This window comes from Macrotis lagotis, chromosome 8 (genome assembly GCF_037893015.1).
Source record: "Macrotis lagotis isolate mMagLag1 chromosome 8, bilby.v1.9.chrom.fasta, whole genome shotgun sequence".
Classification (NCBI taxonomy): domain Eukaryota; kingdom Metazoa; phylum Chordata; class Mammalia; order Peramelemorphia; family Peramelidae; genus Macrotis; species Macrotis lagotis.
Window position 1 is genome coordinate 132,714,083 of NC_133665.1, and position 24,098 is coordinate 132,738,180.

Genomic DNA, 24,098 nt, shown 5'->3' on the forward strand with positions numbered 1-24,098 from the left:
TCCTAATTCCAGGGCCAGTGCTATCCTCTGTGCCATCTAGTTGCTCTTCTCTTTGTTGAAATTATGTTTAGTCCTGAGAGCTACAGATTAGGAGGAAGTCTAAGAAACTGTAGTTCATCCATAGGGCGACATCTTGGAAAGCGACCATGTCCCAGGGACTGACTCAAGGGTCCAGGGAGCCAATCTTTGCATGAACCTTTCCGGTGACTTGGGATGAAGCAACTTGACCACCCATTGATCAGTTCTACTTGTTAGGAAGTTGCTAAAGACAATCCTTCTTGCTAATGAAGAGTCCTAAGGAGACATAATTTCTGTCCTCAACTATCTGAAGGGCTTTCAGGTTGAAGGGCAGCTAGGTGATGCTACGGATAGAAGACTGAGCTTGGAATCAGGCAGACTCATCTTTATGGGTTTAAAAATGGCCTCAGATGTTTACTGGCTATGTGACCCTGGGCAAGTCACTTAACCTTATTTGCCTCAGTTTCTTTATCTATAAAAAAGACCTGGAGGAGGAAACAATAAACCACTTCAGGATCTTTGAAAAAAAAACCCACAAATGAGGTCATGAAGAGTTGACACGATGATGTTTGTTCTTCATTTTCAAAGAAGACCATGACATGGACATGAATTGAATTTGAGTGAGGGGATACTGTGCTAAGTCATCAAACCTCACTTTCTTCTCCAGAGTCATGTGGGTTGAGTGACCCGATATGGATCAGAATGATGGAGATTGGCCCTGGATACAAGGCAATCAGAGTGAGGTGACTTGTCCGAGGTCACACAACTAGTAAATCTTTGAAATCAAATTTGAACTCAGATCCTCCTGACTTCAGAATTGATGCACTATCAACTTTGCCATCTAGGGGCTAGCTGGACATGACTAAAATGACTGGACAATACCAATCAGGTCCAAACAAATCAGATTTATTCCATCTGGCTGTAATTGGGAAAAAATAAGACTGGTGGATGGAAGTTTTCAGCATATCACAAGTAAGGAATTCCTAACAAATTAAATTGTCCCAACAGTGGATGAGCTTCCTCATCATGGTCACTAGAACTGTACAAGAACTGGCTGATGATCCCTTATCAGTGATGATGGGAAAGGGATTCATCAGCAGGACTGGGAACGAACTAGGTGATTTCTAGGATTCCTATCACTTTCTTAATAGTAGCAAGGGCATATTCCTTGGAAATTTTTTTATTAAAAATTTAAGAAAATATGCAATTATTTCAAGATGCTTAAAGTTGCTCTGGCAGTCAGTTTAAGATAAACCATAAAAGAGTGGATTCTAACTTTAACAAAGCTTGAAAGGACGGTTGAGGAATCAGCCCTCTGATATAAATCATCGACTGTTTCACTAAAGATGAAAGAGGTTTGCAGAGATGAATATGATATAACAGCGCATCGAGATCTGGGTACAGGCGTTGATGAAATGATAACTCTGAATTATATAAAACTTGAAACTTGTCTTCATCTGTACTTGTTGCACTGTAACAGAGGATCACAATAGTTAATGTTAATGATAACAACAACAAAATAGCATTTATATGTTTTTAGGTACCTTAATTACCTCATTTAACAAATGAGGAAACTGAGGCAGGCAGCAGTTAAGTGATTTGCTCAAGGTCACAAAGCTAGTAAATGTTTGCAACCAAATTTGAGCTCACATCTTTTTGAATGCAGGTTGAGCATTCTGCCATCCAGTCACCTCTTAATAGTGATGATCATTTTTTAAAAAGTCTCCTTTCTATTAATTAGGCAGTTACATTGCCCATTATAGACACTGAATGTTTTATTTGATTGTGATAGATTTCCCTAATTTTGTTTTTTGTTTCTTTTCTATGCTTTTGACCACTCCATTTTCTATAAAAGGTAAACCAACCTTGAAGAATTTTGCCCAAGTGTTCTCAAAACTGCACTCTTAAAAATAATGGTCTTCTGCATTATAATGATTTATTTGTACAAATTCATGTAAATTTTGCTGAAATTATCCGATGGTGTACTTGAATCTCACCTTCCTGGAATGAATAGTCAAGTCTGAAATGAGGGCTGTTTCTAGTTCAAATAGTTACTAAAGAGTATCATGAACAGTAATATATGGACCATTATGTCCTACAACAGTTCAAACTGGTTCACAAGAACCAACTTGTCCTGTGACCAAGAACTTCCATTCTAAGCTTAGTTAAATTGACCATTAGCTTGTTGGAAACACAAAGAGAAGGTGATTCATGAACAGGGAACTTGTTCTAATAATTAAAGCAGCTCATAAAATGGCCTCAGATATTTACTGGCTATGGTGACCCTGGGCAAGTCACTTAACCCTATTTGCCTCAGTTTCTTGTCTATTAAAAAAGACCTGGAGGAGGAAACAATAAATCACTTCAGGATCTTTGCAAAAAAAAAAACAACCCACAAATGAGGTCATGAAGAGTTGGACATGATGACATTTGTTTATGGTTGAGAGTTTATAAAGCACTTCCCTGTCAATGGCCCAATTTAAGAGTGAAGAAAAAGACACAGAGGGCGGCTAGGTGGCGCAGTGGATAAAGCAATGGCCCTGGAGTCAGGAGTACCTGGGTTCAAATCCAGTCTCAGACACTTAATAATTACCTAGCTGTGTGGCCTTGGGCAAGCCACTTAACCCTGTTTGCCTTGCAAAAACCTTAAAAAAAAAAAAAAAGAAGAATACAAAAAGAAAAAAAGAAAAGAAAAAGACACAGAGAAATTAAGGGGCTGACATGTAAGTGGTAGACCTAGCAACTTGACCCCAGGTCTCTTTACTACAATTCAGTATCCTTGCTACTGTCTAAGGCTAATCCTTTCAGTTTAGTCTTCAGGTAGCACTGAAACAAAACACCTACTCCATAGAATAGATGGATTGTTTGCTTATAGCAGATAGTGAAGTTCAGAGGAAAAACCTTTACTATAGTAGTGGGACCCTGGGCAAATCACAACCTCTCTGTGCCTCAGTTTCTGCAGCTGTAAAATGATAGCCTCTACTTCCCAGGGCTATTGTGAAGAATAAATGAGTTTATATTTGGAAAGCATTTTGCAAACCTTAACACCTGATAGAAGTGTTATTATTATATAATTATCAAGTAGTGAAAAAATTTCCCCTCCAACGCTTAATTAATTTTAGTGTGTTATTTTGACAGTTGTTTTGGCATTGGAGAGGATTTATTTTAAGTAGTTAGGTTGTTTGGAGGGAGAGTGAGTTAAGTCTAGTGGGATGTTATGTTAAAGTCTTTGCCCAGGAGTCTGGAGACCTGGCTTTTGAAACTATGAAGTCATCTCATGCCCTTGGACAAATTACTTCCCTTCCCTGGAACTCAGTTTCATCATTTGTAAAGTGAAGGGATTGGAACAAATTGCCTAGACATCCCACCTTAATATATGAAAAACTCCATGTAATCTGAGTAATTCCTCCACTAACACTGATCATGAATTGTGTGGGCCAAAAGAAGAGTCATCAGTCCTTGGTGATTCAACTCCTCGTGACAAACTTCCTTCAAACTTGGGGAGATAGGACAACAGGATGCCCATGCCACCACTGAGCTTATCTGTAAAGGTTGACCTTCTTTTAGTCTCTGCCAGAGTCTACGTTTCTTTGGTATACCTTTGAGAACCCAGTCATCTTTACACCAGGAAAAGGCATAGGAGTATGACATGGGTGGAGAAGAGGAAGCAATAGCTCTAAAATCTTATGATTCTGTAAGTGGCAATACTTACAAGTATTGCAAGTATGGCAAGTATCAAGTAAAAACAAAATTTCATTTATAATATCTAAATCAAACAAATGGGATTCTGTGGGAAAGTTAAAATAATATATTAAAAAAAGGGCTTTGAGAACTATAAATGAGTGAATGTCCATCAATTGGGAAATGGCTTAATAAACTGTGGCATATGGATGTGAAGGAACACTATTGTTCTGTTAGGAACCAGGAGAGATGGGAATTCAGGGAAACCTGGAAGGATTTGCATAAACTGATGCTGAGCAAGATGAGTAAAACCAGAAGAATATTGAACACCCTAACAGCAACATGGGAGTGATGATCGACCCTGATGGACTTGTTCACTCCATCAGTGCAACAATCAGGCACAATTTGGGGGTATCTGTGACAGAGAATGCCATCTGTATTCTGAGAAAGAATTGTGGAGTTTGAACAAAGGCCAAAGACTATTACCTTTAATTTTTTTTTAGGTTTTTGCAATGCAAATGGGGTTAAGTGGCTTGCCCAAGGCCACACAGCTAGGTCATTATTAAGTGTCTGAGACCGGATTTGAACCCAGGCACTCCTGACTCCAAGACGGTGCTTTATCCACCACACCACCTAGCCACTACTTACCTTTAATTTTTTAAAAAAAGTTATCTTATGTAATTTTGCTATATCTCATACTTTATGATTCTGCCTTAAGGATATGATTTCTCTCTCATCACATTCAACTTAGATCAGTGTATACCATGGAAACAATGTAAAGACTAACAGACTGCCTTCTGTGGGGGGTGGGGGAGGGAAGCAAGAATGGGGGGAAAATTGTAAAATTCAAAATAGGTTAATGCTTCTTCAGGTTATGATTATCTACCTTCCCATAAATATTAGCTATTATTATTGACTAAGTATTTGCTTATGTCAAAACAGTCCTGTTGTTTACTATTCAGAAAAATAACTTTTCATTCATTTTAATCAGGTCATTGCTATTAATGCTAAATATGAACAGAGTGTCCCAAACAAACCATTATATAAATCACCTCCAAAATTAGATCAGTTTCAGAATTTTGGAGAAGAAAAGAATTACAGATAAGTTGTGCTCATTTTATTTTATTTTCTTATTTTTTAGGATTTTTTGGAAGGCAAATGGGGTTAAATGGTTTGCCCAAGGCCACACAGCTAGGTAATTATTGTGTCTGAGGCTGGATTTGAATTCAGGTACTCTTGACTCCAGGGCCGGTGCTCTATCCACTGCATCACCTAGCCACCCCTAGTTGTGCTCATTTTAAAGAGAAAATTATGTAACTAGTGTTATTAAGGTACTCAGACTAAAGAGCTCAAATGTCTCCAAGAACACTAGGAGAAACTCATCACTGTCTTATTAATTAGTTGATGATACTGAATGTAGCTCCACATTTTGCTTAGAAAATCAAAAACCACAATCAAAAACCTTTTTTTTTAAGATTAGAAATCATTAAAATTGCTTACTGATTTGGGTATTTTTCCCACAGTTGCTTAACTCCTTGCTGTGCCAGTCCTTCCAAAATAAAGAGGTGAATTTTTCCATCATACAAATGGAATCCATTAATCATATCGTGATCTAAATTTGCCTGGACTTGGATTTTCACCTTAAAAGCTGAGAGCACCTCTTGAACATCATGAGGAGGGTAAGATTCCAAGTGCAATGCCTTGGCATTGATTTCAGTAATGCCCTTCAGGAGAGCCCTCAAGAAATCAACTTTTGAGGAATCAAAAATATAAATTATGCGCCCAAACCGTTCACTTCTAAGTGCACTCTCACTTAACTTCAGGGGCATGCATAATTCTATCCTCAATTTAAGAACTGAGGAGTGTTCTAAGTAGTTGCCCATGGGCATTGGAGAAGACTGCAGAGTATTCATTGGATCATGACCTCCAAAGCTTTTCTTATGTCCTTTGTTGTCCTTTTGGAAGAAAGAAGGATCAGGCTTACATCTGTGAATGGGCACAAACAAGTTCAGACACTTTTGGCCAAGCAGCAGATCGGCAAAACTGACCCTAGCGATCCCATAAGGATCCCACTTCTTGTTAATGACTTCTAATAGGTTTTCAGAAATGGTATTGTAGGTAATATGATTCATGTTGGTCAGATTTGCATCAGCTAACTCTTCCCCAAAGAGAGTAGGTGTAGTTAAACAGAAATTGTCTTTTTTATCTCTATCATGGATTTCAACTTCCATTGGTGGCCCTTCCAGGTATTCACGAAGATTTCGAGGGTCCATTGCCCCTGTGAGGATTACATTGACATCATCAAAATAAATATGCGTTCCATAGGGTTGTCCTTGAGTCTGGTGAACCGGACTGTCAAAAAACTTGTATTTACAGTATACTGGAAGACATGTTTCCTTAAACATAAAAAAGAAGAAAAGAAAAAGAAAAAAGATTACTTATATAAACTAGTAGAATTCTTGTTCCTTTCTCCATCCCAATCATTTTTCTTGACTAAGGGATGGAACACAAGAATGACACAAAAGATATTATCTGAGAAATTTTATTAATAGAAATGGGAAGTGGAAAGAGTACTGGTAACTAGAGAATGTTAAAAAAAGATCATATACTTTAGAGGAGGAAAGTCACCAAGTCCAACTCATTCATGTTGGAGATAAAGAAACTGTGGTCCAAAAATGGAAAAGAAGAACCAGTAAGTGTCTGAGACAGGATATGAACTTGGTTCTTTGTGACCAAATACTTCTCCACAATCTTAAACCAAAAAGGAGGTTCCTCCATCAGAATAGATAGATTCTCTATGTAGATCTGACTGGAGGACTTGGGTAAGAATCAATGAGAATGAAAAGGGGTGGCCCTCTACTGCTGCAGGGTCTATCCACATTCATGGATAATGGATCTATTTTAACCATAAACATTAAAGAGACTCAAAAGAGGGTCAAGAGGCAATATCACTTCCCAGAGCCATCTTCAGGATATTACACAAATTGGACCAACTGTCCAACTATGGGAGGCACCAGTCTTTCACTCTCAGTTCGAAGAGGGAGTACATTCTGCATATAAATATCCTAGAACTGTGCTTAACTAAAATACTAGAGTGAGATTTGCCATTTCCTTCTCCAGCTTATTTTACAAATAAAGAACTGAGGCAAAAAGGGCGAAGTGATTTGCCCAGAGTCACACAGCTAGGAAGTGTCTGAAGCCAGAATTGAAATGATGAAGATGAGTCTTCCTGATTCCTTGGCATGTTTTTTTTTAGTTGTTTTTTTTTTGGCAAGGCAATGGGGTTAAGTGACTTGCCCAAGGTCACACAGCTGGGCAATTATGAAGTGTCTGAGGCTGGATTTGACTCCAGGGCCAGTACTCATCCACTGCACCACCTCTTGGTATATTTTTTAAATCTACTTAGGACCACCCCCCTGACCTGTGAAATGCAACAAGTGATGTGGGAGTGGAGACAAGTTAGGAAGGAGGATAGAGAAGAAAGAGGGAATATCAACATCTTATCATGGTGGGTAACGTGCAAAGATGGCAATTCATCTGGTAAAGGTAACTCCAAATTAAAGCTAAATTTTCGCTGTCAATTTTAGGAGAGAAATTTTTTACTGCACTTCCAAGTAGTAACCACAGGTAGCAATCAATTAATTGATAAAATGTATTTTTATTTTATTAAAATTAAATTATTAAATATGTCAGACAATGTAGGGTGTTAGCATAGAAAAAATGAAAGTTTTTTTTTATTTCAAGTTGCTAATAGACCCTATATAATTACAAAGATATTAGAGATAGGTTACTAGCATATTATAAATTGGGCCTACCCTGGGGTAGGGATAAGAAAGTGAGTAACTCCCCAGACATTCACTATCTCATTGATAAGGATAACCTCTCCGACAGAATGGAGACACAACTTCTCATACTAACTCAAATCCTCCCATCAATCCTCCAGAGAAGATCTAATATGCTGGGGCCTCCTTCTAGGTGTTGGAATCAGAATGAGAGAGGATATTAAACAAACAATTTGGGGAAGGGCAGGCAATAGCAGCTAAGGGGATCAAGAAAAGCAGGCAAGAAAGTGGGCTTGGATTCAGGAAGACTTCTTCATGTGTTCAAATCCAGTCTCAGACACTTAATAGTTGTGTGACCCAGGGCAAGTCACTTACCCCTGTGTACTTCAGTTGCCCCATCTATAAAATGAGATCGAGAAGGAAATGGCAAAAATCATACCAGTATTTCTGACGAGAAAACCCCTCCAAAAGTCATAAAGAATTGGATTCAACTGAAATGATTCGACATCAAGGAGGAGGAAGGCAAGAGTTCACTGAATTCAGGGTTAGCAGATCTTTTCCTAGACTGGGACTTGGGGTGTTTAGTTAATAACAGAATAAACTGCTTGCAGGAGAGGCAAAACATGCCAACTATATCAAAAAGATTTGGGGGGATACAAACTAAACTGATGATCTGCAGACTAATAAGCAATTCCTGGTTTTTTTCAGAATAGGGAACCGGGGATAATTGGACAAAAAGAAAAATACCTGAGTCCATAATCTACCCTATACAATATAAAAAGGGTAGGAAGAAAGAAAAAAAAAATTGATTCCCACCCATTCAAACCTTCAAATGGTAACTAGTAAAAGATGAGATGGGGGAAATAAGAGGAAGGAGGCAATGGAGTCCAGGGTTTTGAAAAACAATCACAGAACAGGAAAGAGGGCTTCTTTTTGCCCTTGGTTGAATGGAAACTAAAAATTGGGGGGGGGGGGGGCTCCCCAAGACTCTGATTCAGCTACCAGAAGTCAAGTGGAAGTGTTAATAGAATATACTTGGACTAATGCCGTGCATGAAGTATTCACCTTGGTTGCCTACTTGAGTTGCCCACTTTCACCTGCTGCTCCAAGAAGCTGATGTATGTGTAAGGTCCCTGGCAAACTGACTTGGCAGATGGTTAAGCTAAGTTGAAGGTAAACTACAGGCTTCAAACTTGATGGTGAGATTTGTCTAAAGGGAATGTCTATCCCAAGTAGAAAGGGCAGATGAGAACAGTTTGTTCCAGTAGACATGAAGGTGTCTACAGAGATGCTGTGAAGTGCTTAGAACTTGGTCAGACCCTGAAGATGCCAATGCCAGCCACTGCACCCTGGGCCACTGCCAGTCTTCCTGATTTTTGTTCTGCCCCTAGACTTGGATGACTCAGGAAGAGAGAGAAAAACTAAAGACTTTGTGAAACTCTGCCTCACTTCAATCCAATTCACACACAAGTCAAGATGCCTCCTGGGATATTGCCAGTCCTCTTTGAAAATGTTTGACCAAGATTTTCAAATGCTTGAAGTAGACACCTCACTAACTCACCTATGGCCTGTGGATCACCCTCATTCTAGTTTAACCCATCTGTCAAGCATTTGAAGACTTCCCCCAGTAGAATGGGCGGATGAGAATAATTTGTGCCAGTGTTCATGAAGGTGGCTGAAGCTGGAGCTTGACCCCTACCCATGCTGCAGCTTCTTGGAGCCACAGCTCAGAGTGGAAAGAATGGACACCAAAGATGGATGGACAGCCTTGAAAAGGGTTTGGCAAGCCCTCACACCAAAGGTACTAACTCTCCTTGAACACCCAAAAACTCTATGGACAAGCCAACAATCTCACTAATTGGACAATGATGGAGATAAGTAGTATTAGGTGGATGATGGTTTCCACAGATTCTAATATGAATAGGTATTCTCAAAAGAATCAAATGAATGTTATTCCCTATAAGAAATTAACTACATCAACCTGTGCAACAGAATCTGTATTTTTCTGCAAGAGGCTGGATGGTTAAGGCATTTGAAGATAATGACTTCAATTACAATTCTTATCAAAAGTCTCTATCACTGATTTCTCTTGGAGGGAGACAGGAAGACTGAGGTTAGTCATGATGATAAGAACAAACAAAAGACATCAGTAAAACTTATTTCAAAGGTTTTTCACTGACTATCGATGCACATAGTTTGGTTAAGATAAAATCTGGCAAAGGAAGTGATTCAGGAAGAGAAATCTATTCAAAATTTGGTGTTCTCTGGGAATAAGAAAAAAGGAGAACAGTAACTGAAATACCTGTAGGAGCTTGAGAGGCACAGGACCTGTTGGAAGGTAGGCGATGGACTTGATCTTTATAATCAAAGGGTTTAAATCCTGCTTCTGTTTCTCAGACATAAGTGGGGTGTCTACTGTCAAATCCAAATAGCAATCCAAAATTTTGGCATTCTTTTCTTGTGTGTGATTCATTACAGATTTTTGTCCTGTGGGAAAAAAACATATGCACCACAGAAAATCTTTTATCCACCATTTATTCCCCACAAATCAAATGAAGGTTTCTTTGGTGCTCTAATTAACAAGAGAAGGCAGAACACTTGCCAAAAATTAATGTTTTAAAATAATTTTAATTCATTTTTAATTTAAATTTAAAATTTTTGTTACATTATTGTTCAGTCATTTTTCAGTCACATCCAACTCTGTGACTTCATTTGGGATTTTCCTGGCAAAGGGACTAGAGTGATTTGCTATTTCTTTCTCCAGTTCATTCTACATATGAGAAAACTGAGGCAAATAAGGTTAAGTGACCTGTCCAGTATTCCACAGTTTCTAATTCCGGATGTGAATTCATGAAGAAGAGTCTTCCTGACTCCAGACTTGGCATCCATCCACTGGCCTTCCTAGTTGCTCTCAAATTTTAAATTAATAACAAATTAAAAACACTTAGGTGAAGATATTAAATTTTCTGAAACAAATAGTTACAGATCAAATTTGATGTTTCTAAGATCCTTTCCAAGATTGTCACTATTATAAAATGGTACTGACTTTACTGAACTTGGAAAAGATCCTTAATTTAAGACATCGGTATTTGTATTTGTTTAATAGCACAATGATAATGTGAGATAATAAGGAAGATAAGATAAGTTTGATCCAAATACCAATTCCCATTTCCTTTTCAAACAATCTATAAAGATCCTACTGTAATTTTGACATCACAAAGGTCACATCCTGAGACAGGTACTGATGTGATTATGAATAAAAACCTCTGTGATGAAAGGATCACTCTAGTTACAAAACTTTTTCAGAAAAGAATTCAGGAACAAGGGAAATTATTCTAATCATTACGGACTATAACATCTACTCCAAAGTAGGATTTTTAAAACACATACATTAATTTTTGTCCACAGATTATTTCAAAGGTTAGTCAATAGGGTGGCTAGGTGGTGCAGTAGATAGAGCACTGGCCCTGGAGTCAGGAGTACCTGAGTTCAAATCTGGCCTCAGACACTTAATAGCTACCTAGCTGTGTGGCCTTGGGCAAGACACTTAACCCCACTGCCTTGCAAAAAACCTTAAAAAAAAAAAAGTTAGTCATTAGCTGTAGGTATTCCATTTCCTGATTTCCTTAGAACTCAGTTCTATAATTTTTGTATTATCTGCTGTCAGATACCCATAAATACAGCATCTCTAAAATTTATCTAAGAAAATTTAGATTGGGTCAACAACTGAATAGTTTTGCTAACTTCACAATTCTGTAATTCTGACTTTGAGTTATTTTTTTGAGCTTTAGTTCCTTTTTTATGTAGAGGAAAAACCAAAACTAACCAGACAAACAAAAACAACCCCTTATTATTTTGCAATAATTTTTTTTAAATTCCTTAAAATGATCCTGCAGATCATATGGAAAAAAATACTATGATTCTGAAGAAATACTTTAAACTCAAATATTTTGTGTCAAAGCCAGCAGAGGGAGCTCATCATATTTAAGTACAAACATAATGAGTAGACCTGCAACTATTTTCTTTAAGAAGAAAAACAGAAAAACTTCACAGTAGCTTGGCCTTGTTTTTCTAATTTGATTTTTTTTCAATGAACAAAAATCTATTTTTTCCTCTCTCCCACCACTCCACCCACCTTGGAAAAGGTGGGGTGGGAGTGGGAGGGGAGCCTTGTAACAAATCTCCTTAGCTATGAAAAACAAATGGCCCTGGGTTTTTTTTTAATATGCTGCCCCAAATATATTCTGCATGCTGCCAACTTCAGGCAAGTGGTTTCTTCCTAAAAGTATAATCATATACAGTGCATAAATTTCCCCTAATTGGCAAACTATTTCACAATATATATATGTATATATATATATATACATATATATACACATACACACACACACACACACACACACACATATATATATATATATATATATATATATACATATAAAACTTATCTCCACTTTCTGTATGAAATAATGTTCTATCATGGGTTGTTACAAACTTATTTGCCTCACTTAGTAACAGAACCCTCTAGAAAGTTACCTACTCAAAAGTCCATCTGCTACTCATCCCACTCACAACATTGCTCTGATGTAAATAAATCTCTCATTCACTTGTTGCTTCTGTGTGGTTTTGCTAAACTAATTAGCACTGCAGATTGGTATATACCTATAATTATAATATAATTTGCTCTTTCCTTCCAATGTAAATACAAACATGGAAAGAAAATAGTTTTTAAATGATTAGAATCTAGATACTTAAACTGTTTAATTCTTATCAGTTTTGGTCTTCCTTCATTACACAGTCATTTCAAAAGTGGAAGGGGGCCACTTGGACTAAATCTTAAAGGAAATCAGGAAATTTCAAAAGGTGGAGGTGAGAAGGAAAAGCATCCAGTCATGGAAAACAGCCAGTTCTAAGGCAATGAGTCTTCTTCACGATTGGTAATTCATCAACTACTTCTGGTCAGATCAAATTGGGTCATTGTTGACCTATGGAAGAGTTGATGAGCTCAGATGAAGAGTAGAAGTATCACCAACACCTCACACCCTTTACCAAGATAAGATCCAAATGGTTACAGGACATAGACATAAAAAACAATACTATAAGCAAATTAGAAGATCAAGGACTAGTCTACCTGTCAGATCTATGGAAAGGGGAACAGTTTATGACTAAGGAAGAGTTGGAGAACATCACTAAAAACCAATTAGATGATTTCAATTACATTAAATTAAAAAGTTTTTGCACAGATAAAACCAATGTAATCAAAATCAAAAGAAAAGTAGTAAATTGGGAAACAATCTTTACAACTAATGATTCTGACAAAGGACTCATTTCTAAAATATACAGAGAACTGAGTCATATTTTTAAAACAAAAAGCCATTCCCCAATTGACAAATGGTCAAAGGATATGCAAAGGCAATTTACAGATGAGGAGATCAAAGCAATCCATAGCCATATGAAAAAAATGCTCTAAATCATTAATTATTAGAGAAATGCAAATTAAAGCTTCATTGAGGTACCACCTCACACCTCTCAGATTGGCCAGTATGACCAGGAAGGATAATGATCATTGTTGGAAGGGATGTGGGAAATCTGGGACACTATTACACTGTTGGTGGAGCTATGAACTCATCCAACCCTTCTGGAGAGCTATTTGGAACTATGCCCAAAGGGCAACAAAAATGTGCATACCCTTTGACCCAGCAATACCACTACTGGGTCTATACCCTGAAGAGATCATGAAAAAGGGTAAAAACATTACTTGTACAGAAATATTTATAGCAGCCCTGTTTGTGGTGGCAAAGAATTGGAAATCCAGTAAATGTCCTTCAATTGGGGAATGGTTTAGCAAACTGTGTTATATGTATGTCATGGAATACTATTGTTCTATTAGAAATCAGGAGGGATGGGATTTCAGGGAAACCTGGAGGGATTTACATGAACTGATGCTGAGTGAGATGAGCAGAACCAGAAAAATACTGTACACCCTAACAGCAACATGGGAGTGATGTTCAACCTTGAAGGACTTGCTCATTCCATCAGCGCAACAATTGGGAACAATTTTTGGCTGTCTGCAAAGGAGAGTGACATCTGTATCCAGATAAGGAGCTGTGGAGTTTGAACAAAGTACAAGGACTATTCCCGTTAATTCGGAAAAAAAAAAAAAACTCAGATGTCTTATGGTTTTATCTGGTTACCTCTGAGAATTCTGTTCTCTTTGGGGATATGATTTCTCTCTCATCACACCCAATTTGGATCGAGGTCATGGAAACAAGGTAAAGACTGACGGAGTGCTATCTGTGGGGTGGGGGTGGGGGGAGGGAAGCAGGATTGGGGGAAAACTGTAAAACTCAATATCTTTAATAAACATTCTATTGCTTTAAAAAAAAAGAGTAGAAGTATCTACCACCATTTTCTTGTTCATTGTGCTCAAGTGATTTTTTTACCCTAAGGAAAAGAAACTGCAACTAAAAAGGAAAACTCACAGATGGCCCTTGAGGAGGCAAAAAAAGAGTTGATGAAACTAGTTTCATTACATTTCCCTTGCTACTCTGGATCAGTTTTCCTTGGTTAAAATTCATTATTTAAGCTAGTGGGGCTTTTGGCTTTAAATTTATAACCTTGCACTTGACCTTTATGTTTAGAAGTCATTGGGATGGGAAAGTTACATAGGGAGCTTCCTAGCGAGAACCAACTGTACATGATTCCAAAATCTTTCCCTTTTCTAAAAGTTGAATAATTCTAAGCTACCCTTTTCTGAATATTCTGATCTGCTTTTTAGTAGGAAACAAAGCAAAAATTTTAAATACATATTATATGTATAAGACATATACACACATATACATATTCATAAATCAATAAGCTTTTTAAATGGAAATTTTTTAAATTAATAAAATTCTTAAAACTATGAAAACTACCAGTAAGAAGAAGCATGACATCCAGCTCCATAGTGAAGATACTCTCATTCCTGGCCATCAAGACATCTGACCCTTTGTCACTTATTTTAATTTTCCTCCTTTTCTTGTCTGAAATTCTTGACATAGCTTTTTTTAAGAGTAGAAGGAAAAAAAAGAGTTAATGTGAAGTGAGAAAGTAAAATTAAATATAAAACTAAAGACCAAAATCACAAAATAATTCTTAGAATGAATATCTATGACTTTAACTAGACATATTAAACCATTCTCTTTATCATGCTCTTAAGGACTTTAAAATCTATTGAGAGATTTTGTTGAGATTCTGAAGAAGAGGAAGAGGAAGAAGAGTAGGAGGCAGAAGAGGAAGAAGAAGAAGAAGAAGAAGAAGAAGAAGAAGAAGAAGAAACAACAACTTTCATGTTAAATTCTATCTTGAGTCCAGCATCAGAACCTCCTGAAATTTTTTTTTCAAATTGACTTTCTTATCTAAGTTATCAGCTTTCCATTGGAGCTCTTTATCCTCTCCCGATTGGATACACATGGATTCCCTTCAAATGCTGAAATATGATACAATCATCATCTAGATCCCCCTACCAACATCAATTCATTGACCAATGTAAGGCATTGTTGAATCTACCTATTCTGCACTGTCAAAGAGCTTTGATGAAATTAAGATATAATGACACTGATAATATTCTCCTCAACTGCCAGTTCACTTATCTGCCTTAACATAGACGAGAGTGGGGTTTAGTTTGGCATGATTTGTGAACCACTCCTAGCTCTACATAATCCCTGATAGGATGTCACCATCATTTCTTATCCTTTCTAGAACTTTGTTGTTGAGAATTCATGTTAAGCTAACTGGTCCATGGCCTTCAAAACAGATCAAAGAATCATAGAATTAGGGCCGGAAGGCTCAGATTTTGTCTTCACAGGGCATTTGTGTTTGGAGGTCCAACCCTCTCATTCTACAAATGAAAAAGCTGAGACCCTAAGAGGTAAAATTCTGCCAAAGGTCATACGAGTACCAAAGTCAGAATCTGAATCTGGGTTCTCTCACTCCTAATCCAACATCCTTTCCACTATGCCATTCCATCCACCCCACTTTTATCTTTTTCCTTTTAAAATAGTAAAGCAAAATATGTACACAGGTTAAATCTCCTGATACACCCAGCAGTAGCTTCTGAACATAATTTTAATATTGATCATAGAACATCCTTCTGCATCCCTTTTAGAGGTTTTGGCCACAGAGTCATATCTATCATTGTTTCGAACATTTTTGAAACTTTGTTAAAGTATAATAATGATGTTATTATATGATATTATGAACTATCTATAATTGTTATTTAGTATCATAGGGTATTATTATGCTGCCATGAAGGAGAAGAAGAGGAAGAGGAAGAAGAGGGTTCTCTCACTCCTAATGCAATGGTCATTGTCTCCCGTGATTCCTGTCACTCTCAATCAAGTCTCTATTGGTCAGAATTAAGTTCAGAGCAGCAATACTGCTTGTTGCTTCTTCAACCTTCAGGAAAAATATCAAAACTGAAGAATTTATCAGAATGAGACTTCAGACAGATATCTGAATAACTTAAATTGTTGATCATTACTACCATACATCCTGTTTCTTTAGCAATCATTAGTTTGACAATTTGTATATGGAAGCTTGCTTCATGTTGCCTATTTTTTCTATAACATGTGCTCCCAAAATAATACTATTTCCTTTTCTCTTTTCTCTTGGTCCAAGTACTACCATGTTTCTTTTGGGTTATAAATTCTCATAACTTTCTAATACACAGAGCTTTATACCTTACCTCTTCTATTTGATCTGCTTCTTTTAAATGAATTATATATTTTCATTATGGTATTCTATTCAACCACACATCTAAATCTTAAGCACATCTGAGTTAATATTAATTTCAAATTCAATTTTCCCATTGTCTATGAAATCTGAGGTCAGAAATATTATTGTTCCTCTCCCATTAGTTTCTCATGAGAATTGATCCTGGAAACTTTCTTTACTACCATTGAAAATGGCATCAAGTTGTTTCTTAATTTTTGAAAAAATTAAAGGGCAAACTTCTCCTTTTCCCTCTCAATTTTAATTTAAAAACCTCCTGGCCTGGTTCTTTTGTTACATCATCCTTGACTTTGAAATCTTTGCTGTATATTTGCACAAAGGTCATGATTATAAGAGATTATGAATCCTTCCCCTGTACTTCTCTTTTAATATCTTTATACTCTGTAGGCACTTCTTTTCTCTAAAAAAAAAAAAAAGAGCTTCCAATGGAAGAAATAAAGATTAAAATCTGTATTTCAAAGTTCTTTAGTTTTTCTGATAAAATGCTTCATATTCAATAGCAACACAATTCATATTTCACATGGTGATAGACATTCATCTGCAGAAGTGGGTAGGAGTCGGGGGATTGGGGCAGGGGATTGAGAATTCCTATTAGGCTTTTCTACATATTGATGTTCCCTCTCAATGCGCAGAAAAGGTTATAAGAAAATCTACCAACATCCCCTCATCAAATGGCATATTTCTTTGGGCTTCAACTTAAGAAATGCTATCTATCACATAACACTCTTTTTTGGGACTTTTGGAAAAAAGGACAAGAAAATATATCTACAGTTGAAAAGGGGGCAAATATGAAATCATAAACAGAAGCATAGAATACTAGTTTTAGAAAGGAAGTTACAGCCTATTTCCCAAAGAGATCAAAGAAAAAGGAAAAGAGACTATATATATATACACACTCAAACAGAATCTCTGTGGAACAATTTTGACTATTGCAGCTACAGTGGGAGGAGATTGGACTAGGTAACCTATAAGGAGGATATCGTGGACTCCTAGGATACACACACACACACACACACACACACACACACACACACACACACAAATATTTATAGCAGCTCTTTTTGGAACAGTAAATAACTGGAAACTAAGGAGGAACAAATCATTTGACAAAAAAAAGGGTTGAACAATTGTGGTACATGAATTAACAGAATATAAGAAATAATGGAAGAGATCACTTCAGTGGAATCTGGGAAACCCTATATAAACTGATCCAGAGCAAAGTGAGTAGAACCAGGAGGACAAGTTGTACAAATAATATCACCATTGTAAAGACAAGTTTGAAAGGCTTGAGAACAATTCTGAATGATTCAATAACCAACCAAAATTCCAAAAAACAGATGAAGAATCATTCTCACTACTCCCTCCTGACAGGTGATAGATGGAGTCAAAATGCAGAATGAGTTATATTTTTGACTAACCAATGGGAAGAATTTGTTTTTCTTTACTATAGATATTGCAAAGATTTTGGTTTTGTTTTATTTTTTTCCTAATGGAGTAAGGTAATGGGAGAGAGAAAAAAATAAACGCTAATAAAAACATCAAGTTTGGTTTTTTTGGAGGCTATGTCTCCTTCTCTTGCATCCAGACTAGGAATTGAGTGGCTACCAAAATCCTAATCTAACTACTAATTGGCAGGGATACTTTCCCCTGCTCCATTTCTAACTTGAATGGGTTTGCCCATGCTTAGAAGAGGCAACCTCCTGGTAGCCTCTCGCTTCCAAAAGGACTCACCATAGATTTTGTTCAGACACTTGATCAACTTTAGCCTAATTGCAGCTCAAAATTCCTGAGCCCAATAAACTACCAATCTCAGTCTTCCCAGAAGCAGAGATTACAGGCATGTTCTACACCAGGCAAAAATTAAACGTTAAAAAAAGAAAGGAAGTTAAGTTCAAAATAAGAAAGAATTTCCTAACAATTAGAGCTATCTGAAAATGGAATATGCTGCCTTATAAGAAAGGGAATTCTAGAAGTATTCAAAGAGAAGAGATAGCCATATCTTAGGAATGGTTACTGAAGAGAGGATTAAAATATCTAACTTATAAGATCCCTTTGAAATCCTAGGAGTCCACGATATCCTCCTTATGGGTTACCTAGTCCAATCTCCTCCCACTGTAGCTGCAATAGTCAAAATTGTTCCACAGAGATTCTGTTTGAGTACTTCCCCCCTTTCCTTGTGTGGAGCTTAGTGATTGACAAAGCAGTCTCTTTCATAGGTGGATGTTTTCAATGAGTCTTTTCTTATGTTCAGATGAAATCTCACTCATTTTAAACTTCTATCCATTAATCATAGTTCTTCCACTTGGCAGAACCATGAAATATATATTCTCCTTTCTCTATAACAGCCCCTCAGATAATGAGTGAAATCTATCTTATTTTCCTTTTATATATTCTTTTCTAAGAAAAACAATACCATATCCTTTAACTGAAGGAATCTCAGCATCTTAGCATCCTTCAAGAGATATGATTATCCTTCAAATGAATAGTATCACCTAAAAATTGTCATTTTCCCCATTATTCAGAGTTGGGTGCTCATTTATTTCTGAGGAATAAATTCTCATTTATTTCATATATTTATTTATGTCAAAACTATAAAGATTTTTCAAATCTGAGGAGGTCTTCGAAATCACATTTGATCTGATTAGACCAAATCCTCCAGGTGAAAATGAACTTTATCACTCTGTCACTTTTTTATAGAAATGTGTGTGTGGTGAGTATAAAATTATATTTGTATTCAGAAGTTCCAGAATTCAAATCCTTATTCTACTACTGTCTGTATAACTTTGGAGAGGTTACCTAATCTCTCCAAGCCTCCTAATCTTCAAAATGAAAAAGATTTAAAATGGAAACATTAAACCAGATGACTTTTAAATTCTATGAACTATGAATTTTAGAGTGACATGAAACACTTCTCAAATTCTTGATAGTTAACATGAGCAATAATAAAAGTGAACTCAGTCTTTGAGAATTTGCTGCCTCTAATTCCACAACTTATTTTGTTTCTAGTTCCAAGTCTAACTATGTTCTACTGTATAAACTCCTTCAGTCCCCAATACTTGTTATCTTGTCCATCATAATGAATGAGCTGCCCGAGATCCATTGCTTGCTTGCTTCTTTGGAATCGGATTGTTTTTCTACTGTAAATCCCATGTCTTTTGCATTCCTGGATATTCAAAAGGAGGAATAAAGGGAAGGGGGAAGAGGGAAATCTTTGTTAATATCAAGAACAGCACTTATATAACACTCTACAACTTCCAATATACTTCCCTTTTACAATCCTATGATGAGGTATTGGGTGAAGTACTGATCCAAATGTAAGCTCTTTCCCTTCAAATCTGGCTTGCAATAAATCTAAATATAGTTACTGATTTGTATTTTTCTTTTTGGTGTGTACTTTTTTTCTTTCAAAAAGATCTCAATTGGGGGATATATTTTAGGGATGCAGAGCAATATGGTATTAATTTTTTTAATTCTGATTTTAACAAACACCAAACAAAAGTAACATTTCCACATACAAAGCAGAACTTTAAACAAGGAGACTTGTACATGAAACTTTGCATCTCCACTGTGCACAGTTTTTTTTTTGTCCTAAGTAAATAGTAAATTCATACCCTGATAGATCACAGGAAGAAAATGCTTTATAAATTGTAAAACTCAATATATAAATATGGACTTTGATCTCATGATCTAGAAGAATATATTGTACATAGTAAAAGCTTAATAAACATAAAAGAAAACTTCCCCAATATTTTAGAACTAGGGAGCAATATAGAAATTGAAAGAATCCAACTGACTATGATTTCTCTCACATCACACTCAATTTGGATCAAGGTACAACATGGAAACAAAGTAAAGACTGACAGATTGCTTTCCGTGGTGGGGGGGAGTAAGATTGGGGGGGGTTGTAAAACTCAAATAATATCTTTAATAAAAATAAATTTTTTTAAAAAAAGAATGAATCCAACTGTCAACTCCTGAAAATAAAAGCAACCCAAAGTAATAACTCCCAGGAGTTTTATTATAGCCCAAATTTACTATAGCCTAAATCCAAAGCTCTGAAGTCACAGAAAAAGTACTGTAAGCAATCAGAAAGAATTCAAAGACCAAGTAGTCACAGAATCACCCAAGAGTTAGCAATCTATAAAGGAGCAGAAAGCATGGAATATGATATTCCAGATGGCAAAAGATCTAAGCTTAAAACCAAGAAAAATATAACAGAAAAAAATGTGTATAATCTTCAGAGGGGAAAAAAATGGATCTCTAATGAAAAGGAGGACTTCAAGCATTTCTGATGAAAAGACTAAGATTGACTAAGAAATTTGACATGCAAACACAGGATCAAGTGAAGAAAAAAAGGTAAACATGAGCATGCAAAGAAAAATGAACAAGGTCAAACTATCAACATTATTATATTGATAGATAATACATATAGTCCATCAGTACCCTACCATAATCAGGGTCATAGAAGTGGTCTAATTTGACAGAGGGCCTGGGAGTGATTTGATTAGGTTATGATCTTAAAAGAAGAATGAAAAGTGTGGGGAGAATGGATACATCAGGAGAGGGAGGAAGGAGAAAGAAGAATGGGGGAAATTATTTAACATCAATGGAGATTACAATTAGAAATCTATATAACAAGGAGGGGGGGAGTAGGGAGTGGGAGACCCTCTTATCTGAAAATGTCCAGGTTGACATACTAGGGAATAGAGTACTTAAATAATACTAATTTAGGAAAAGAAATTGACCAATTTATGAATAAACTTCCAATCAGAACAAAATGGATTGGTAGTTTGGATTTTTTCCCTATGAAAACTGCCTATTCATAGCATTTGACTTTTTTCTTTTCTTTTTTTTAAGTTTTTTGCAAGGCAATAGGGTTAAGTGGCTTGCCCAAGGCCACAGAGCTAGGTAATTATTAAGTGTCTGAGGTCAAATTTGAACTCAGGTACTCTTGACTCCAGGGCTGATGCTCAATCCATTGTGCCACCTAGCCACCCCCCAACATTTGACTTTTTATCAGTTGGGGAAATGTTCTTATTCTCTCTCTCACTCTACATGTGTTTGCATGTGTGTATGTGTGTATACATATACATATATATATATATATAATACACATATTTGCTTATAGGTGTTAGAAAGGAAACATTTTTCTTTTTTTTAAGAGATTTTATTTTAAGTTTTACAATTTTCCTTCATTCTTGCTTCCCTTTCCCCACCCCCACAGAAGGCATTCTGTTAGTCTTTGCATTGTTTCCATGGCATACATTGATGTCAGTTGAATGTGATGAGAGAGAAATCATATCCTTAAGGAAGAAAAATAAAGTATAAGAGAAGCAAAATTACATAATAAGATCATGGTTTTTTCCCTTAATTGAAGGTAATAGTCTTGGGTCTTTACTCAAACTCCACAATTCTTTCTCTGGATACAGATGGCATTCTCCATTGCAGATACCCCAAAATTGTCCCTGGTTGTTGCACTGATGGAATGAGCCAGTTCATCAAGGTTGAACATCACCCCCATATTGCTGTTAAGGTGTACAGTGTTTTTCTGGTTCTGCTCATCTTGCTCAGCATCAGTTCATGCAAATCCCTCCAGGCTTCCCTGAATTCCCATCCCTCCTGGTTTCTATTAAAACAATAGTGTTCCATGACATACATATAACGCAGTTTGTTAAGCCATTCCCCAGTGGAAGGGCATTAACTCAATTTCCATTTCTTTGCCACCACAAACAGGGCTACTATGAATATTTTTGTACAAGTGATGATTTTACCCTTTTTCATGATCTCTTCAGGGTATAGATCCAGTAGTGGTATTGCTGGATCAAATGGTATGCACATTTTTGCTGCCATTTGGGCATAGTTCCAAATTGCTCTCCAGAAAGGTTGTATGAGTTCACAGCTCCACCAACAATGTATTAGTGTCTCAGATTTCCCACATCCCTTCCAATACTGATCATTGGAAAGGAAACATTTTTCTTTTTTTTCTTTTTTCTTTTTTTTTAGGTTTTTGCAAGGCAAACGGGGTTAAGTAGCTTGCCCAAGGCCACACAGCTAGGTGATTATTAAATGTCTGAGATCGGATTTGAACCCAGGTACTCCTGACTCCAGGGACAGTGCTTTATCCACTACGCCACCTAGCCACCCCTGTTTTTCAAAGAAAATTGCTACAAAAGATTTTCTTCCCGTTTCCCACTTCTTTAATTTTAGCTGTATTTGATTTGTTTGTGAAAATCTTATAAATTTTATGTATTCAAAGTTATCTATTTTAACTCCTGTGAATTTTGTTGTAACTTATTTAGTCATGAACTTTATCCATAAATCTGCCAGGTAATTTTTTCCATGTTCTAATTTGTTTATGAAGTCATCCTTTATGTTTGAATCATGTATCCAAGTTAGTCTCTACCTAATTTCTTCCAGATAATTTTGTTTTTTCCAACAGTTTTTACTGTTCTAAGTTTTTCTGAGTTCTTATCAGTAGCTGAACTTTTGAATTTGTCAAAATTAAGCTGCAATGTTTTGTTTGCTTCTGAATAATGTGTCCCTAATCTGTTTTACTAATCAATCTATTTCTTATTCACTACCAAATTGTTTTAATGATTATAGCTTTATAGCATAGTTTGAGATTAGGTACTGTTAATTCCCCCTTCCTTCCCTTTTAGTTTTTGTTTTTGCAAGGCAATGGGGTTAAGTGTCTTGACCAAGGTCACAAAGCTAGGTATTTAAGTGTCTGAGGTCAGATTTGAACTCAGGTCCTCCTCAGTGCTCTATCCACTGTGCCACCTAGCTGCCTCCCTCCGCCCCCTTTTTTTTTTTAATAATTCCCTTGTTATTCTTGAATTTCTTTCCTCTAGATAAATTTTGTTATAATTTTTCTAACTTTCTAAAGCAAACTCAAACTCAAAAAGAAACAGGAACCATTAAAATATATATTAGAATCCCTGACAGCTGCATATTAACCTAGAAAAACACATTATCTATATTCTATTATGTTTTTCTTTTGTTAAAAATTTGAAATTACATTTTTATCTAGTGAAGGTTATACTTGAGAAAACTCCAAAAATCTGTGCTTTTGACAAATCAACTCTAATGTAATCTGTTGGTAGTTTGGTTGATATAGTACTGAATTAATTTAAGCAGTGTTGTCATTTTTATTATATTAGATTGGTCTACCCATGATCAATTAGTATTTCTGCTTATTTAGATGTTTTTAATTGTGTAAAGAGTATTTTGTAATTGTGTTCATAAAATCTAGACAGGTAGATTCACAATTATTTTTATTTTATAGTTATTTTTAAAATGAAATTTCTCTTTCTGCTGATTTTTGATGTGTACAGAAAAAAATGATTTATGGAGGTTCATTTTATATCCTGCAACTCTGCTTAAGTTAAATGTTTCATTTAGTTTCTGGGTTGATTTTCTAGAAGCCAATGTATCATCTACAAAAGTGATGATTTTAGGGCAGCTAGGTGGCAGGGTGGATAGAGCACCAGCCTTGGAGTCAGGAGTACCTGAGTTCAAATCCGACCTCAGATACTTCATAATTACCTAGCTGTGTGGCCTTGGGCAAGCCACTTGACCCCATTTGCCTTGCAAAAACCTTTTTAAAAAGTGATGATTTTGTATCCTCTATTGACATTCTTAGTTCTTTGATTTCCTTTTCTTGGCAAAAATACTAGAGTGATTTGTGATTTCCTTACCCAAAGGATTAAGACAAATAAACAGAGGCTAAGTGACTTGCTCAGGGTCACCCAATTAGTAAGTTTCTGACGATGGATTTAACTCAGATCTTCCTGACTCCAGGCCCAGTGCTCTCTCCATGAACATCCAGCTGCTTCCTGATAGTAC

At 36.3% G+C, this 24,098-nt stretch overlaps 1 protein-coding gene across 2 annotated transcripts in view; it reads right to left on the reverse strand.

Annotated features, from left to right (window-relative positions):
* The window catches only part of CFAP92 (cilia and flagella associated protein 92 (putative)), a 90,412-nt gene that overhangs the window by 22,324 nt on the left and 43,990 nt on the right, over window positions 1-24,098 (reverse strand). For both annotated transcript variants that reach the window (XM_074198389.1, XM_074198388.1), the window contains exons 7-11: window positions 19,310-19,416; window positions 14,396-14,521; window positions 9,784-9,968; window positions 5,200-6,095; window positions 1,295-1,489 (exon numbers count right to left, since the gene is read on the reverse strand). In XM_074198389.1, the coding sequence (XP_074054490.1) occupies window positions 1,295-1,489; window positions 5,200-6,095; window positions 9,784-9,968; window positions 14,396-14,521; window positions 19,310-19,416 (1,509 nt within the window). The remainder of the gene's footprint in view (window positions 1-1,294; window positions 1,490-5,199; window positions 6,096-9,783; window positions 9,969-14,395; window positions 14,522-19,309; window positions 19,417-24,098) is intronic.